The sequence below is a fragment of the Acromyrmex echinatior genome, chromosome 13 (assembly GCF_024713525.1).
Source record: "Acromyrmex echinatior isolate Ae372 chromosome 13, ASM2471352v2, whole genome shotgun sequence".
NCBI lineage: Eukaryota > Metazoa > Arthropoda > Insecta > Hymenoptera > Formicidae > Acromyrmex > Acromyrmex echinatior.
Window position 1 is genome coordinate 6,842,283 of NC_141864.1, and position 18,272 is coordinate 6,860,554.

The following is an 18,272-nucleotide window of genomic DNA, read 5'->3' on the forward strand; positions in this document are numbered from 1 at the left end:
GTAAAATTAATTAGTAGATATTTTAAAAGTATATATGAATGAGTAATTTTTAGATAGTTGACTTTTTGTTTTTTGTACAAAAATCAAGATACTAAATATTAAACGTTATCAATGCAATAAATTTTCTATCATCTCTCAATAAAAATTTAATTAAATCTGTATTGATAACTGAAACTTGAATAAGAAATATGCAATTTGCATTTAACGAACTGTTTAAATCAAATTTGAGTGTTAAACTTGTCTTAACAGTTATTTGTATAATTTTTGATAAATATTGATTTGACAAAAAGATTATACGAATTAATTGTTGCATGAAACAGGTAAAATATGAATTAGCTGATTCATTAATATTATTTATTTGACATATTTTATTTTACAATTAAACTGTTAAGTTTTATGATATATTTGATACGAAATACATTTTTATTAATTTACTAGTGTGGTACATTTAAACAAATAATGTCTTATTTATTATGCATATTTCAAGATTTTTATTTGACGTGCATGGATAGGATATATATGATTTTTTAAGAATCAAAGCGTTGGGCAATTATATTCACAGTGATAAAATGTTCAACACATAAAGATCAAAAGTTTTCAATGTTCTCAATATTGAAAACTTCTATTAATTAAACTGGTTGTGTATAATTAATTGCATCTGTCTTACTATCGCACGAATGCGTTATGATCAAAAATTGTATTAAAATCAATAGATACGTTGAAATGTTACTCATCATCTAAAAGCAAAACACGAAATGCATAAATAATACTTAATTAGAGATTCTTTTTAATTACTCACCACTGTGAACAATGTTGCATCTACAGTGAAACCTTTCGCGGAAAATGTATTATCGCAATGCAATATTTGCAAGGAGAACAAATTTAACTGCAAGAACAAAAAATAAATATGAAAATGGTGCAACAGAAAAGATAAGTTGAAATTAGTTAAATATAAATTAGTTTTAAATCTAATATATATATATATATATATATATATATATATATAAAGATCGCGATAATTCTAAAAAACTTTTAAACTAATGTGAAATTCTTCTTTACTACCTCATCTTTGATTTGCACATCTCTGATACCGTTAAGTACATCGTGAATGGTAGTTCCAATTTTTATCGCTTCATTTTTGCCAGTTTCGCAAGCCCACACTATCAATACGAATCTTGTAAAGTAATATATTATGACTGTTATAAAATATGAATTATAAATCCTGTCTTGATTCAAGGATATCCCATTTTGCCATTGTATTACATTGGAATACACGTAGAATATTATCTGTTTGAAAGATAAAGCTATGGTACCGAGAAGATGCAGACTGAAAATCATGTTAAGCATCTTCACTGTGTCACTTATCATCAGATGCTGTTTCTTCAAAGTCTTAAGTTTTTTCAGCAAGAACGGATGTCTCTGCTCATTATAGATCCATCTAGAAATATTATTTATCACGAGCTCCCGCAGATTCTTCAGATTATCATTGATTTCTTTGAAACAGGCCTTTAAGACACAAACGCAATTTATATACACCATATCCATTTGAAAGCCCAACAAGCTGATGATAACTCTGGACATTTCGAATAATCCGAAAACCATCTTTTCGGAATATGAGAGATATAATGATAACATTAACCAAAAGTGAAAGAAAAAACCGAAAATGTCCTTAGTGTGTATTATTTTGGATAATTTTTGATATGACTTCTGAGGCAATTTCGAAGATATATCTAATATTGTCTGAAGTAAACGCATTCGCGGACCGCTCAAGGCATAAGAGATGACCGCTAAAAACAATCCATATAAAAAGTAGAAATTCAAGTATATAATCGTGAGTATATCAGTCTTGACATTTCCAGAGATATTGAGTTTATATAACATTGTCAACTCACAAACACAGAGTACGCAAAAAATAATTGTCCATAGAATATAACGCGGTTTAGAAGTTTCAAAAGACGAAGCCTTAACTCTGTATGGAAATATTCCGAGAATTTTGCTTATGATAAAGTTGGGATACATCAAAGTTTGAAAATCAGTAGCATGGAATAATCTCCAATTTCTCCCTTTTGTTTTGGCCCTTGATTTGACTTTGAAATTTCTACGACAAATTAAATGTAATTAACAATTGTCGTGAGAAAAGAACAATGCAATATATTAGTAATGCTTGCTGCTTAAATTTATTAAATACTTTATCATTTTTAATGCACTTTAGCGTTAATATAATCTAGAAACTCCTAAGTGTAGTCTTCAATGTCGAACTGTTTATGAAATCCACAAGTACATGAAATAGCATGTATTGCGATTAAGTTAAATTTAATTTAAAACTTCAGATAGTTGCTGCGTCGAGTAACAAGTCATAACTAAAATGTTGTTTGTTAGCTATGAAGTAACACTGTCTTTTGGTTATCATTTATGACCTTTTAGAATATAAAGACATGTAATAAAGTAATTTCTATCATATGGATTATCATTTAGCGTATCTAAATTGAGAATAATATGCAAAGCAGACCAAAAAGCATTGATATAAAAAATGAAAATTATTCCACTTAACTGGAATACTTGATATTTTTAACGTTGATATTTTGTTATCGCAACTTGATATTTATAACATTAATATTTTTTGGATTCTTCATCGGTTGTAATAACAATTTTGATATTTAATAATCTTGATCTTTAATGGGATCTTTATTGCAATTTTAATAAAATTATTGCTTATGATAAAGTTGGGATACATCAAAGTTTGGAAATCAGTAACATGGAACAATCTCCATTTTCTTCCTTGTGTTTTGATCCTTGACTTGACTTTGAAATTTCTACGACAAATTAACTTATTATTATTGTAGTTTTTAATAAAAAAACATTTGGTAAAACTAAAAACATCTAAAACCTATTGGAGGTCATTATCTTGTCAAAGTCAATGTCATCGGTAGTTGCTCCTCTTTTGTGCAGTTTTATCAAATATTTATATATACTTATTCGTTCAATAATATATTCATATGCATTTTTCTATCATAATTTATAATGATAATTGTGAATTACGGTATCTAATTTTGTAATGGTTTGTATTTTACTTGTACATAAATTTTTCACATTAAAATATAATTAAATGCTCTGCGCATTTTTTAGATAAACAATAATTTTATAATTAGTGCTATTTCTTAGATTACAATTAATCTAACTAACATCTAAATTGCTTGATGTATTCTTTTGATCGATGTGAAATTAATAAGTATTTTATAAGTATATGAATCATGAATTATTTTTAATTAGTTGACTATGTTGTTTTTCATATACAAAAAAATATGATACTTAAAATTACTATTGCAATATTTCGTCTTCCATCTCTCAATGAAAATTTAATTAAATCTATATTGAAACTTAAATAAAAAATATGCAGTTTGCATTTAACGAATTGTTTAAACGTTAAATTTACCTTACAAGTCGTCCGTACATTTCTGATAAATATTGATTTGACAAAAACGTTCAAATAATTAATTGATACGTGTGAAACATACAAGATATAAATTAGCTGATTAGATGATTCACAATATTAGTTATTTAACATATTTTTAATGGAAGATATAATTAAACTTTTAAATTGCATGATATATTTCACATAAAATACATTTCTATTAATCTGCATATTAGTGTAGTATATTAATGTGGTACATTTAAACAAATAAAGCCTTAAAATCTTATTTATTAACACATATAGTAAACGATTTTTATTTGACATACATGCATACGATGTATACATGATTTTTTAGCAATAAAGACGGTGCACAATTATATTTACAGAGATAAAATATTCAACACATACATATCCAAAGTTTTCAAAATTCTCAAACGCATTTGTATTAATTAAATTGCTTGTGTATATTCAATTGCATCTGTGTTATCGCAAGAATGCGTCATGATCAAAAATTGTATTAAGATTAATAGATACGTGGAAACCGTATTCACCATCTAAAAGCAGAACATGAAATAATAAATATACATAAATATATACTTAATTAAGAAATATTTTTAATCACTCACCATAGTGAGCAACGTTGCATCTAGAGTGAGACCTTTCATGGAAAATGTATTATCGCAATGTAATATTTGTAAGGAGAATAAATTTAACTGCAACAGCAAATCAAAACGAAATAAATAGGAAAATTATAGAACGAGATAAATCAATTAAATATAATGTAAATTAATAAGGTCTAATATATAAAAATTGCGACATATTTGTAAAAAGTTTTCATATAAAAATGAAATTTTTCTTTACTACCTCATCTTTGATTTGCACATTGCTGATGCTGTTAAGCACATCATGAACAGTAGTACCAATTTTGATTGCTTGATTTTTACTGGTTTCGCAAGTCCACGTTATCAATATTAATCTTATAATGTAATGCACTAAGAATGATATGAAATTTACACTGTAAATCTTATCTTGGTTCAAGGATATTCCGTTTTGCCAATGTACTACATTGAAATACAAATAGAATACTATCTGCTTGAAGCATTGAGTTGTGCTAGCGAGAAGTTGCAGACTGAAAATCATGTTAAGCATCTTCACTGTGTCACTTATCATCAAATGTTGTTTCTTTAGATCTTTAAGTTTCATCAACAAGAATGGATATTTCTGCTCGTAAGGGATCCATCTAGTAGTATTATTCATCAGCTCCCGTAGATTCTCCATATTATCGTCAATTTCCTTAAAACAAGCTTTTACGACACTAACGCAATTTATGTACAGCATTTCTATTTGAAACGCTAACAAGGTAGCATATAATCTGATCACTTGAAACAAAAGTGTGAAATTTAATTCAGAATGTATGAAATACATTAACGCTAACCAGAAATGAAAGAAAAAACCGAAAATGTCCTTAGCGTGTATTAATTTGGATATTTTCTGATATGACTGCTGAGGCAACTTCGAAGAAATATCTGATACAGTCCGAAGTAATCGCATTTACGGACCACTCAAGATGTAAGAGCTGACTGTCAGAAATACTCCATATATAATAGAGAAATTAGTTGAAATAAATTTGGGTATGTTAGTCTTGTTTTTTTCAGAGAGATTAAATTTACACAACACTGTCAACTTATAAACACAGATTACACAGACAGTAATAGTTCACAGAATATATCGTGGTTTAGAAATTTCAAAAGATGAAGCTTTAATCTTGTATGGAAATATTCCTAGAATTTTACTTAAAGTAAAGTTGGGATCAAGGATAGAAAATCCGTAGCATGAATCCGAAACAATCTGGATCTTTTTCCTTTCATTTTGGACTTTGAAATTTCTGCAATAAATTAAATGTAATTAATAAATTGTCGTGAGAAAATAATTTAATATGTAATGGTTATTATTTAAATTTATTAATTACTTCGTCATTTTGTATGTGCTTTAGCCTTATTGCAAATACTCTTTTTCTAAGTGCAGTTTTGCAAGTTTGAATTTCAAACTTTCCTCCACAAATATATAAATTGGTATGCCCCAGTTTAGTCTGTTTATACTAATTAATTTAATTTAAAAGTACAGATAGTTGCTACATCGAATAGCAAATTATGACTAAAAATCCATTTGTCAGCTATGAAGTAACAATGACGTCTTTCGATCATTATTTATGACCTTCTAGAATATGTGGACATGTAAAGTAATAAGGTAATTTCTAACATATGGATTATCATTTAGCGCACCTCAATTGGGAATAATATACAAATCAGAAAATATTGATATTACAAAATAAAAATTATTCAATTTAATTGATATACTTGATATTTTTAATATTGATGTTTTTTGATATCATAACTTGATATTCATAACATTAATATTTTTTGGAGCCTTCATCAGTTAATGTAATAACAATTTTGATATCTAACTACAATCTTCATCTTTAATAGTAATAAGATCTTTATTATTGTAGTTTTTAATATAAAAATATTTGATAAAACTGCAGATATACACAGGGATACATTAAGGATTGACAGTTGGTGGTCTAAAGAAGCTATCACTTCTTCCTTTTTTCTTTATTCTTATTGGCCTTGATATTTTGATGATGAATTAAATATGATCAGCAAAATGTCCTTAGATAGATACAAAATAACAATTTAAATTATAGTCAACAGTCTACAAATTCTTAATTATACGTTGCCACTTTAGCATTAATATAAAACTTTTCTCTGGTCATCATTCCACTATGTTTTCTTCTTAAGTTTAATTTTTTACAACAAATGTGTAAACGGATGATTGCTGTTTTACACACGACAAGCACGAAGATAAAACTGCAATTGCATCGAACAATGTACGAGATATAAGTCGAAGATTGTATGTTAATAGGGAAGTAACCATGGTGTTCATCAATTTGAATTTATATTATTACTGCTTTTTAAAAGAGCAAGGTAGTAAGAACATCTTATTGTTATAACGTGATAAGAGTACAACAACTTTATATGTACCTATAATGCAAAACCCAACAATTGTGCAGCATTTATCTGCATTTTAAACATTATTAAAATATTTAAAATTAAATTAATATATAATATTATAACTAAACTAGTTCTATAGTATTTTCTCATTGTACAAATTGAAAAAATATTATACTTAAAAATTTAGTTCTTTTAATACATCATAAAAACGAATGTTAGTTCTTTTACTTTCATTATATGTATATATATATTACTGTATTTTTTTTAAATATAAAGCTATCGGTATACATTTTCGGTTTGATTAAAAATAAGTTGTTATAAATATTTATTTTTTAATTCTAATTTATATATTTTAATCCATAATAATTGAAATTCTTTTATATAAATTCGTTACTTTTATATAAGTGTGTAAATTTTAAAAAAATTTAATTTTTTTATAAAATATTATAAAATATTATACATTAAATTTGTAAAGTATGATATCTATTTCAGTGGCAATCATAAAGATAATAAATGAAATATTGATGCATGTTATAAATGCATGTTATACGTAAAGATACAATGCCATTATCGTGATCACAATTAATTTATAATAATGTGAATTAATTGATGTATTTTTTTGGAAAATTGAAATTAGCAAATATGTCATGCACAAGAAACATGATGTTATAGGCAAGAAATTATTTCTAGAATCTATAGATAATTAATCTTCTATATGTCTCATAATAAAAGAAAGTAAAGTAACAAGAGCGTAAATAAAGATTATGCGTTTCGCGGGTTTTCTCTTTACCGTTTCATTAGGGAGAGGAGTAGCCTGATACTAAGCCTACTGATGAAGTGCAAGGTTCACGAAACGTTGGCATTTCAAAAATGGATCTGGACACGGAGAAAATCCGCGAAATGCATAATCATTATATAGAAAGCACCCTTGGAAGTTTTAAGAATAAAAAGCTTTTTATTATTGTAATTAAATTTTATTATTGTAATTATGCATCAAAATCACATTAGTTTTTCAAGAATAATTTTATAAAATTGATTGATATTATAATTTTATAATTTATAATAATAAATGCGACATAAATATAGGATATTTTTTAACTATTTCTATAAGTTAAGTATTAAATTTACTTTAAATGTAATTACATTACGTTTGGGAAAATAACGCGTATGCGAGTAAAGTAAATAAAATAAAATTGAAATGAAATAGTAACATACAAATTAATTTAAATATAAAATTAGGATTATCAAAGACATTTCTAATAAATTAATAAATTGCTATTTACTAATAAATAATAAGATATTAAAACTAATTAAGTATAATATTATATATTGTTCTTTTGCTTTTAAATTACTTGAATAATTAAAGATCATTTTGTCTTGACAAAAGTGTTATCGAAATTGTTCACAGGTTTTATAATTGAAAAGATAACATTTTTTGTAATTAGTTATGGATTAAAACTGACAAATGTATGTTTGTTTATATTTCTGTATATATTTATTTTATTTTTTCTCTGTAATTAGTCATATCTTATATTTATTATCTTATGTGAATAGCTTATATACCTTATTTCATAAATGATTTCTATATTTCATTTTCTATCAAAAAATAAAAAATAGTTTAAAATAATTAAAATAATTGTTGGAATTTATTAATAATTATAATATAAATAGTATATCTCTTAATTTTTACTTGCAGATGTACAAGTCGCTTCTTTTATACATTTGTGTGACGAATGCGATAATTATTACCATACGATATCTTCTAAATATAAAATTATTATTATGTTAAATATATTTACTTAAAAATCCATTTTATTAAATCTAAAAACTATGTTAGACTAAGTAATTTTGATGACTTAACTTAAATAGTTTTAATATAAAGAAATTATTTATTCCTTGCTTAGTTTAATTGAAAATTGGAAAAAAAGACGAATAGACATTATATAATCTTTTTTTTTTTACAATTTTAAGATATTCTTTTTTTAGAATAAATAATAAATGTTAAATATTTTTGATAAAGCAATAAATCTTCGTTGCTCTAAAATATATATTTATTTAAAAGTTTTAGAAGCGAGGAGAATTTCAATATTTTAGTGAAAATAGATTGTAAACAAAAAAATAGTTTTCTACGATTATTTAATAGTAATAAAAAACAAGCATTAATACTGAAAAAAATTCCTAAGGATTATAATTGTGAAAAAATTTACTGCGTAATTCATTTTTACAGTGTTATAATACATATAATTTTTTCTTGAAGATCTACAGCCGAATTTGTGCTTACTGATATCACTAATGTCATTGAAACAAGAAATTAATAAAACTTATGTTTGTGTCACTTTAATGTCATTATTATTATAGAACGATACGTTATCTCGGACGGAACTTGAAATATGTATTACATAAATATATTTTTATTTTAATTTTGACAGTATATCTAAATAAAATTTATTTAATTTATTATTATTTTTATTACTTTTGTTGTAATTTTAATTAAAAAGATTATTTAAGATACAATATTTAATGAATAGAAAGAAAGATATTTTGTAGAAATGCATTTATGACGTTAATACATTTAAAAAATGTTAAAAATTTATTTGTAATTGATTATCGATATATGTAGTAGAGAATTTTCAAACAATTTTTCTGTATATATGTATTCATAAGTGTTTCTGAACAAATGTAAAACATATGATAATTTAATGTTACAATAATAAAGAAGAGTTTTCTAAAATTTAGAAAGAGATTTTTTTCTCTTTTTTTCTATTATATCTGCTTTTAATTAAGTCATTCGGATATTGCTTGCAGCCTTTCCATCGCAAGAATGTGCCATGATCATAAATTGTGTCAAGATTAATATGTACGTTGTAACGCTACCCGTCATCTGAAAATAAAGAAAAAAGTAAATAGTATTTATTTTATTAAGGCAAATGATTTATTACTTACCGCAGCAAGAAGCGTCGCGTTCATAGAAAGACCTTTCGTGGAAAGTGTATTTTTGCAATGCATTATTTGCAAAGAAAATAGGTACAACTGCAATATTAGGTTGTGAGATAAAGAATTAGAAAATATAATTACATGAGCTAAATAAATTTAAGTGTATATAAAATTGCATTAGTACAAGATTTTAATATAGTATATGACATCTTCATAGCAGAAAATATATCATTACATTTTGCTTACCTCTTCTTTGATTTGTTCATCACTGGTGCAGTTAAGAACATCATGAACAGTGGTGCTAATCTCTAATGCTCGATTCTTATTGGTTTCGCAAGTCCATACTATCAATATTATTTTAAAAAATTCGTATCCTATAGACATTAGGAAGAACACATCACCAATCTCATCATCCAGAATGAAGGACAGCCCATTTTGCCATCGTATTAGATGTTTATACAATTCGAAAGTGATTTCAGTAAAGGTCAAGACTAAAGTAGCAAGAAGCTGTGGACTGAAAATTATGTTCAGCATTTTCACTGTGTTGCTGACTGTTAAATGCTGCTTTTTTAGGATCCTGAGTTCTATTAACAGGAACTGATTCCTTCGCAAGTGGTAAATTAAACTAGGAACACATGGCTTTATATCGTTTATCATAATCTTTTGCATATGTACCAGATTGTTGTTGATTCTCTTGAAACAGGTCTTCAATATACAAATGCAATTCATATATTGCATATCCATATTAAACACCACCAGGTTCATGTATATTGATAATACAGAGAAAATAGAATAGCCACGTACTCTGTAACAAAATAAGCATGACTGCATGATTAAGAAAAAACAGCCCAAAATGTCCTTTATGTGAATCCATTTACACAGCTTCTGATATAATTTTGGAGGTAAATACGAAGAGATCTCCAGCATGGCATGTAGCACACGCATTCTTGGTCTGCTTAAAACGTACGTAATAAATGTTATGAAACCGCCGATTGTAAAGAAAGAGGTAGTCTCAAGAGTTCTTATTAGATCTCCAAAGTTGATTGTTCTAGTAAAAATAATTTGATGGAGACATCTTAGATTGACAATGCAGATGATACAGATAAGAAGGGTCGACAAAATGTAACGCTGTTTAGAAGTCTCAAAGGTCGAAGCATTAATTCTATACGGAAATAATCCGAGGATGTGGCAAAAGACGAAATTAGGATACATCAATGTCTGAAAGTCTGTGCCGTAAAATAGTTGCCACATTTTCCACATTTTATCCTTAATTTGTTTTTTGGAACAATGAGTTGAACATCATCGAAATATTATAAAGAATAGTTTAGGTGATAAGTGAGTTTATGATTATTAATCACATTATCTATACACTTTAGCATTTGTGCTAGCTTTCGAAAGCTCTGTTATAAATATACAACTATTCAACTGGTCTTTCAATGACAAATACGTATAACATTGTAAGCTCATTCGATGTGACTTCTTATTGTCAATTTGTATTCAATGATTTTCAATTTAAAACCGCAAGCAATTGCTAAGTCAAATAGTCAGACGGAACTGAAAGAGTCGTATGTGAGGCAGTAGAAAGTATCATAGCACTCTTCGATCGGCAAATATCATTTAAAATTGCTATGTACAAAGTAATGATATGAAGTTGCTATTACATTCAATTCATGTATGTGTCGATAATAACATAAACATTGAAGTTTTTAAAAATTCATTATAATATAACAACTATCTAATTCTAAATTTTATAAAGGATATTTTAATGCTATGATTTATAGAGATCTTTTATTTTTTATTTTATATAATATATAAAAGATAATTTATTATAAAATACTTCTAAATTTATTTTGTAAATATCTTCTTATTTATTATAAAGTATTGATATGTGCTTCTCTTTGTAAGAATAAAAATATATTCTTATTAATGTTTATATTTTTTTACTTTAATTTATATAGGCAAATATAGTGCTATTATAGATGATTTTTGTATATTTGTTAAAACATAATAATTTATATCTGATTTATATATAATTGTACATTAAAAATTTGTAAAATTACATATTTGCATTTTCAGAAACAATGATATTGTTTATTTCAAATATGGAAGGAACTTTACAATTTTGCAAGCAAACTGAAAGGAAAATTCCGTGGATCAATTGTAATAAAAGAAGCTAGTAATAAAAGATAATTAGCACTTTGCAGTAATAAAGAAAAAAAGTCAACTCAAAATTATATATTGTATCTTGCAATAATCTATTTTCACAATATTTATAATTAGTTCGATATAAAATTCTTTTGAAATATATTTATCATAAATCATAACAAATACACTTAAAAATTATATTAATTAAAATAAAATATACTAAAAATCGCACGCGTTCGTCGATTTTATTTATAATTTTTGTGTGTTTATTTATTTTTACTTTCTTTTATTAGATTACTTCTGTAATACTGATAGTTTTTCCATCACAAGAATGCGATGTAATTAAGAATTGTATTAAAATTAATAAATACGTGGTGATGCTACCCGTCATCTAAAAGAAAAATAAGAAATAAATATGTGTTTAATTATTTGACGGAAATAAATGGCTACTCACTGCAGTGAGAAGCGTTGCATCCATAGTTAGACCTTTCGCGGAGAATGCATTTTTTCGCTGCAATATTTGCACAGAAAATTGTTCCAACTGTAATAACATTATAATAAATTAATAAAATTAATAAATAAAATAATAATAAATATAGAGCATTATCGGAAATAATTTTTAATCCAGTAATTTAATATATATAAAATGCGCATTAGTATAGCATACGGGATTTTTAGAATAATGAATAGAAAAATGTACAAATTAAATACGTTATTACCTCGTTTTTTAGTTGCTTATCGCTGGTATTATTAAGCAGATCGTGAACAGTGATGCCAATTTTTGCAGCTTGATCTTTACCACTATCGCAAGCCCACACTATCAATATTATCTTCGTAATATAATATATCACGTTCAAGATGAAAAACCAGTACCAAAACCAGTTTTCTTCTTCGACTATAGATACAACTATATAAAAATACAGATTGAAAGTGATTTCAATGAAAGATATGACTGTGGTAACGATGATCTGCAGATCGAAAATCATGTTAAGCATCTGCACTGTGTCGCTAACCATCAAATGTTGTTTCTTCAGAGTTTTTAGTTTCATCAATAGAAGTGGATTCTTTTGTTCGTGATATATTCGGCTGAGTAGATATGGCTTATCGCTCATTACTAGTTCTTGAACCTTTATCAAATTATCGTTAATTTCCTTAAAACAGACCTTCAATACACAAACGCAATTCATATACATCATGTCCATTTGAAACATCAACAAAATAAGGTACATTACAAATATTGTTAGGAAGATTATATTGAGCGGCACGTAAATGCAATATACTACTGATATGATGATAAGAAGAAAGAAACCAAAGATATCCTTAACATGAATTAGTCTGGATAACTTTTGATATAATTCCGAGGGTAATTCCGAAGAGATCTCCAATACGGTCTGTAGCAAGAGCAGCCGTGGACGTCTCAAGACATACGTGACAATCGTTGTGAAACTACCAAGCATACAATAACTGTGACACTCAAAAGAGCTAAGTACGCTTCTGTCTATGATCGTTCTAGAAATATCCAGTTTATATATAATAATTATTTCGTAAACGCAGAAAACGAAGATAACAATGGTCGATAGAATATAACATGATTCTGAAGCTTCGAAAGTTGAATTGTTAATCTTGTATGGAAATATTCCAAGAATGCGGCAAAAGGTGAAGCAAGGATACATCAAGGATTGAAAGTCTGTAGCGTAGAAGGGTCGCCACCTTTTTCGCATATTGCTGTTGGCTTGTTCCTGGAATTTTAATAACGAAATTGTACATAACATTTATGGGAAAACAATAATTTAAATACACAGCATAAACACATTATCAATATTAACACATTATTAATGTACATACATACTTTGTCATTAGTGTGAACGTTATTGTGGAAATTTCTTCTAAATGTGGTTTTGAAATTCATTTTTTGACAGCGATTTCATGATTCCTTGTTTTCGATCTATACTTGATAAATTTAACTTGAAAACTGCAATGAGTTGCAAGGAATACTTCAGAAATCTTATGTTACGCGTGAAGTAACCATGGTATTCTTCGATTTGTACTTGTCACCTACAAAGTAAAGTAAAAAAGTGAAGTATATATAAAAAAGTTATTGTTGCAATTTATATTATAGTCATATATCAATTTTGTAGACATATTCAAAAGGGGAAAATAAATTGTACAATATGAATTAATAATAATTTAAAAATTGATTAATAACGATTCTAACATATTACATATTTATATTGTGCATACAGGATGAAATATTTTTCAAAATATTTTTCAACATGATCTAATATTTGCATAAACACACTCGTGCGCGTATGTATACAATCATAATTTTCAATGAAAAAATACATGAACATGTATTTTCAACTAAATAAAAAATATATTGTCAATGATATTTATTATTTTAATTTAATGTATACTGGATCGTAATTATGAATTATATTTTTTTTAATTTATAAAAATATAGTAAGCTGTTTTAAAATTGTACATAATATTATTCATTAACGTGTTAAATTATGTATATATTGTTATAAAAAATTTGATATTGCAAATAGGAGATGAAAAGCAAAGAGACATATAATAGTATAAAAGGTAAAATCAATGATATTGTTTCAATTAAAATTAATCTATCTAATTATTTAGAAAAAAACGAAATAATATGTTTCTCCAACTGATAAAATTAACTGTACAATTTTAAAAAGGTATAAAAAAAAATCTTAAAAAGTAGTATTTTAGTAACAAATAATATATGAAATCATAATATGTCCATTATTTTATAAATAAATTAAAATTGTCGACTATATTAAAATATTACACAAATTATTTTTCATTTTACATGCATTTTATTTTTATTTCTTTTAGTCAATAATCAATCTCGCCAGCACGATATTAAAAATGATTTCTTCTACGATTTTCTTTTGCAAACACAAGATAACTTAAAATAAATTATCTCAAATTTTTTTTGCTTCATAACAAATATGTATCAAATGCAAGGGAGACCGGGACTAATAGATTCATTTTTCAATTTCGAATTTTTACAGACGAAATTAAAAGACTTATCGAAAAAATGAATTCTACACCAGTTACTACATACATTTACTATCTAATAATATTTTAATAATAAGGGGAAACTGATAACTAATATAAAAAAAAAATTTTCTAATGCATTCCATCTCATTCAACTAGCCCATCGAATCGGGGTAATTCGACTAAGATTATTAAAATAAAAATTAATGTATTTTAAGCTACATCTTTGGCTACATATTGATAAAACTTTTATAAAAATTTATTTTAAATACATACAAGGTGCGTCCCAAAATTTTCCAAACTTTTTCAATAGGGATAGGTCGGGTGGCGCCATCCGTGTGTTCGATTGCGCGTTTGAAAGGTACATCCCTAGCTGACTTCCAGTAAAAATTTCATGACATTTGGTTCAGTGGAAACGAAGTTATGGCGTCTCAAGTGTCAGTATGTTGTATACATCGGTACGAGAATGAACTTCGAACAAAGAGCCAATATTAAGTTTTGTTTTAAACTTGGTAAAACATTTACCGAAACCCATAATTTGATGAAACAAGTTTATGGTGATAATTGTGTAGCCCGTGCCAGTGTTTATGAGTGGTATACGCGATTCAAGAACGGTCGTGAGGACATAAATGACGACGCACATACAGGTCGCCCAAAATCGACAATTAACGAAAATTCCATCGAAGTTTTTATGATTCCAAGGGTATTGTGCACAAAGAATTCGTTCCAGCAGGCCAAACAGTTAATGCTGTATTCTATGTAAGCGTTTTGAAGCGTTTGGTGCACCGCATTCGTCGTATTCGGCCAGAATATCGCGAAGGAGGAAGTTGGCGCTTGTTACACGATAATGCGCCATCTCACCGTTCGACACTTGTCACTGATTTTTTGACTAAAAATCACATTTTAACAATCAACCATTCCCCGTATTCGCCTGATATGGCACCTTGTGACTTCTACCTATTCGGCAAAATGCATTTGTCTATGAAAGGAAAGCGGTATGTGGACGTAGAAGACATCCAAAGGGCTTGTACCACTATTCTGAAGGACGTGCCTTTGAACGACATAAAACACTCATTTGAAATGCTTTTAGATCGTGCCAAACGTTGTATTGAGTCCGACGGGGACTACTTTGAATAAACAATTTGAATTTGAAAAAAAAAGTAAACCGTTGTTGTTTTATTTCAAAAGTTGGGAAAATTTTGGGACGCACCTATATTTGCTTCGCATGGCAAAACAATGCTTCTTTTTGCAAAATTTGTTCATTTCATGCAAAAAAAACGTCGAATGAGTCTAGTTTTCGAGATTGAACATGAGGAAACTGAACTTATAACATTTACCATTGAGAAAAATCTCTTTAAAGGAATAAAATTTTGAGAAAGTACTAAATGAGTCATACAGTGCTGTGGTTAGTCTATTATCCCCATCCATCCATTTTTTAAAAACATTAACAATATACGATAACAAAGACAATATAAACAAAAGAAATCTGTTGGACTTTATTAAGTAAGAATTACTTACTATCTAAGTAGAAATCGTATACGATTATATACAATTATAAAAACTTTAAGAATAAAAATATTTACTTAGGTGTATGATTTTTTTAAATTGTGGCATAACTTCTATTATAGATGTGTTCGCAACAAGATATTACTGCAGACTTAGCGCAGCGTGCTCAGACACGTTTACGCTACTTTTGTTTTTAATGTAGCCTCAATTATTCTACTTATCCTTATAGTCAACTGATTCCGATCTCCCCTATATTAAAATTCTAAAATGTAGCGAGCAAAAATTTACAATTAGATGAACTAATAGAAAAAAAAATTACTAATTGTAAGATATCGCAGAACAACGTATAACATCAATTATTTTACCCACTTTATAGTAATATTTTGATCTAATATTTGGGATTAATTAATTTAATTTTAATATAAAAAGCAGTTAGAATATTTGATTGTTTTAATAATTAAGATATTGAATTAGTCGATAGCATATACCTTTGTTAAAAATTTATTCCGTCTCGCACCTTCAATACATTTAAATATGTACAATATCAATAATTTATAATAAATAATAATAAATTATTTATTAAGACTTTAATGTCAATACACAACAAGTAAGAATAATTTATTTAACATTTAATGTTAATACTTTCTCTATATTAATACTAATATTCACAATTAATATTTTATGCGCTTGAGCGCGCTAGCGTGTGTGTAATACAAAATCATGTATGTGCATACGTATATATGTATATGTATGCATGCTGTAATATGTATACAAATAACTATTTACCAATATACGAATAAAATTCTCTTCATATATAATGATCCATCTCCTTTTAAGAAATTATATTATTTGTAATATTATTATATTAATTGCAGATTCTCACAAGAATATAACGCGATCAAGAATTGTAACGTAATCAACGTGTATGTAGTAATGGTACCCACCATCTGAAGAGCAATGTAAGAAAGAGTAAAAGATACATTTCATTAATTAAAGCTAACAATTGATTACTCACTGTAGTGAGAAATGTTGCATCCACATTAAAACCTTTGGCGGAAAATGTATGTTTGCAATGCAATAGTTGCAACGAAAACAACTGCAACTATAATGTTAAATCTCAAAATTATTAAATAGAAATAAAAAGCGAAATTATCAAATAAATTCAATGTAGAAAAACCGTATTAGCATACATGCACATTATATAAAAAAAGTACAAACTGAATTAAATTTTTACTACCTCATTTTTTATTTGCTCATCTCTGGCGTTGTTAAGTACGTCATGAATCGTAGTGCGGATCTCTTGAGCCTGATTTTTTCCAGTCTCGCAAGCCCAAAAAATTAACATCATTCTTATAGTGTAAAAAATCATGGTTAACAAGAAAATTTCAACAGCCTGTTCACTCAAATTGATGACTAATCCATTATGCCACTTGACTACATAAATATACAATTCAAGACTGACTTCAAAAAGAGTTAAGACTATTGTAACAAAAATTTGTACACTGAAGATCGCATTTAATATCTGTATTGTATTGCTGATCATCATATATTGCTTTTCCAGAGCCTTAAGCTTTATCAGAAATGGATTTCTTTGCTCGTAATAAGATATTGTGGAAGTACATAATTCACTATTTACTATTTCTTGCATAAGTCGAAGATCGTTGTTAATTTTCTTGAAATAGGCTTTCAATACACAAACACAGTTTACATACAGCATCTCCATTTGAAATATCCATTGAACTGTGTATATTAAAAATATCAAAGTCAAGATATTTTCGTCCATCTTGTAGAATACTATAAAATTTAGGCCGATAACATAGAAAAAACCGAAAATGTCCTTGATGTGGATTAATTTGGATAACTTCTGGTACGATTTCGGAGACAGTTTCAACGAGACCTCCATTATAGTCTGGAGCAAACGCATTCGTGGATTACTCAAGATAAGTGTGACGATTGCAAAAAAAACGATCAATATACAATAGCAGGAAGTCACAATAATCGTAATTACACTCTCAAAGTCGATTTTTGTAGAAATCTTGGATTTGATGTACATCAGTTGGAAAACGCATAAAGCACAAGTTATTATAATTGATAAAATATATTGTGGTTTTGAAATCTCGAAAATTGAGTTATTAATCTTGTACGGGAATAATCCAAAAATGCGGCAAAAGGTGAAGGAAGGATACATCAAAGTTTGAAAATCTGTAGCGTAAAATGGTGACCATTTTTGTCGCATTTTATTT

General features: G+C 27.2%; 5 protein-coding genes and 1 pseudogene across 10 annotated transcripts in view; 1 reads left to right on the forward strand and 5 right to left on the reverse strand.

Moving 5' to 3' along the window:
- Positions 1–18,272, forward strand: part of LOC105150915 (agrin) — a 717,341-nt gene that overhangs the window by 383,579 nt on the left and 315,490 nt on the right. The window lies entirely within an intron of this gene.
- Positions 630–2,102, reverse strand: LOC147907560 (uncharacterized). The gene is made up of 3 exons (XM_087412740.1): positions 1,063–2,102; positions 800–886; positions 630–737 (listed from the first exon to the last, which is right to left on the reverse strand). The coding sequence occupies exons 1-3, from the start codon at positions 2,017–2,019 to the stop codon at positions 630–632; spliced, it is 1,152 nt and encodes a 383-aa protein (XP_087268866.1). The 5' UTR covers positions 2,020–2,102.
- On the reverse strand, positions 2,017–6,733 carry LOC147907561 (uncharacterized; annotated as a pseudogene).
- On the reverse strand, positions 6,868–10,656 carry LOC147907562 (uncharacterized; the record flags this gene model as incomplete). The annotated part of the gene is made up of 1 exon (XM_087412726.1): positions 6,868–10,656. A coding segment is annotated over one exon (1,068 nt), but the record flags the coding sequence as incomplete, so codon positions are not given.
- On the reverse strand, positions 10,650–13,241 carry LOC147907563 (uncharacterized). Its single transcript, XM_087412727.1, has 3 exons — positions 12,222–13,241; positions 11,957–12,043; positions 10,650–11,893 (listed from the first exon to the last, which is right to left on the reverse strand). The coding sequence occupies exons 1-3, from the start codon at positions 13,221–13,223 to the stop codon at positions 11,792–11,794; spliced, it is 1,191 nt and encodes a 396-aa protein (XP_087268853.1). The 5' UTR covers positions 13,224–13,241; the 3' UTR covers positions 10,650–11,791.
- Positions 14,816–18,265, reverse strand: LOC147907564 (uncharacterized). Its single transcript, XM_087412729.1, is given in 3 exon segments — positions 14,816–16,980; positions 16,982–17,131; positions 17,267–18,265. Coding segments are annotated over 3 exon segments (1,221 nt in total). The 3' UTR covers positions 14,816–16,908.

Excerpts from the sequence above, each read along its gene's own strand:
- LOC147907560 (XM_087412740.1), bottom strand. The coding sequence starts at position 2,019 with ATGTATCCCAACTTTATCATAAGCAAAATTCTCGGAATATTTCCATAC. Across the intron at positions 887-1,062 it reads ATGTGCAAATCAAAGATGAG|TTAAATTTGTTCTCCTTGCA; the intron begins GTAGTAAAGAAG and ends TTGTTCTTGCAG. Across the intron at positions 738-799 it reads ATGCAACATTGTTCACAGTG|ATGATGAGTAACATTTCAAC; the intron begins GTGAGTAATTAA and ends TTTTGCTTTTAG.
- LOC147907563 (XM_087412727.1), bottom strand. The coding sequence starts at position 13,223 with ATGCGAAAAAGGTGGCGACCCTTCTACGCTACAGACTTTCAATCCTTG. Across the intron at positions 12,044-12,221 it reads ATAAGCAACTAAAAAACGAG|TTGGAACAATTTTCTGTGCA; the intron begins GTAATAACGTAT and ends ATGTTATTACAG. Across the intron at positions 11,894-11,956 it reads ATGCAACGCTTCTCACTGCA|ATGACGGGTAGCATCACCAC; the intron begins GTGAGTAGCCAT and ends TTTTTCTTTTAG.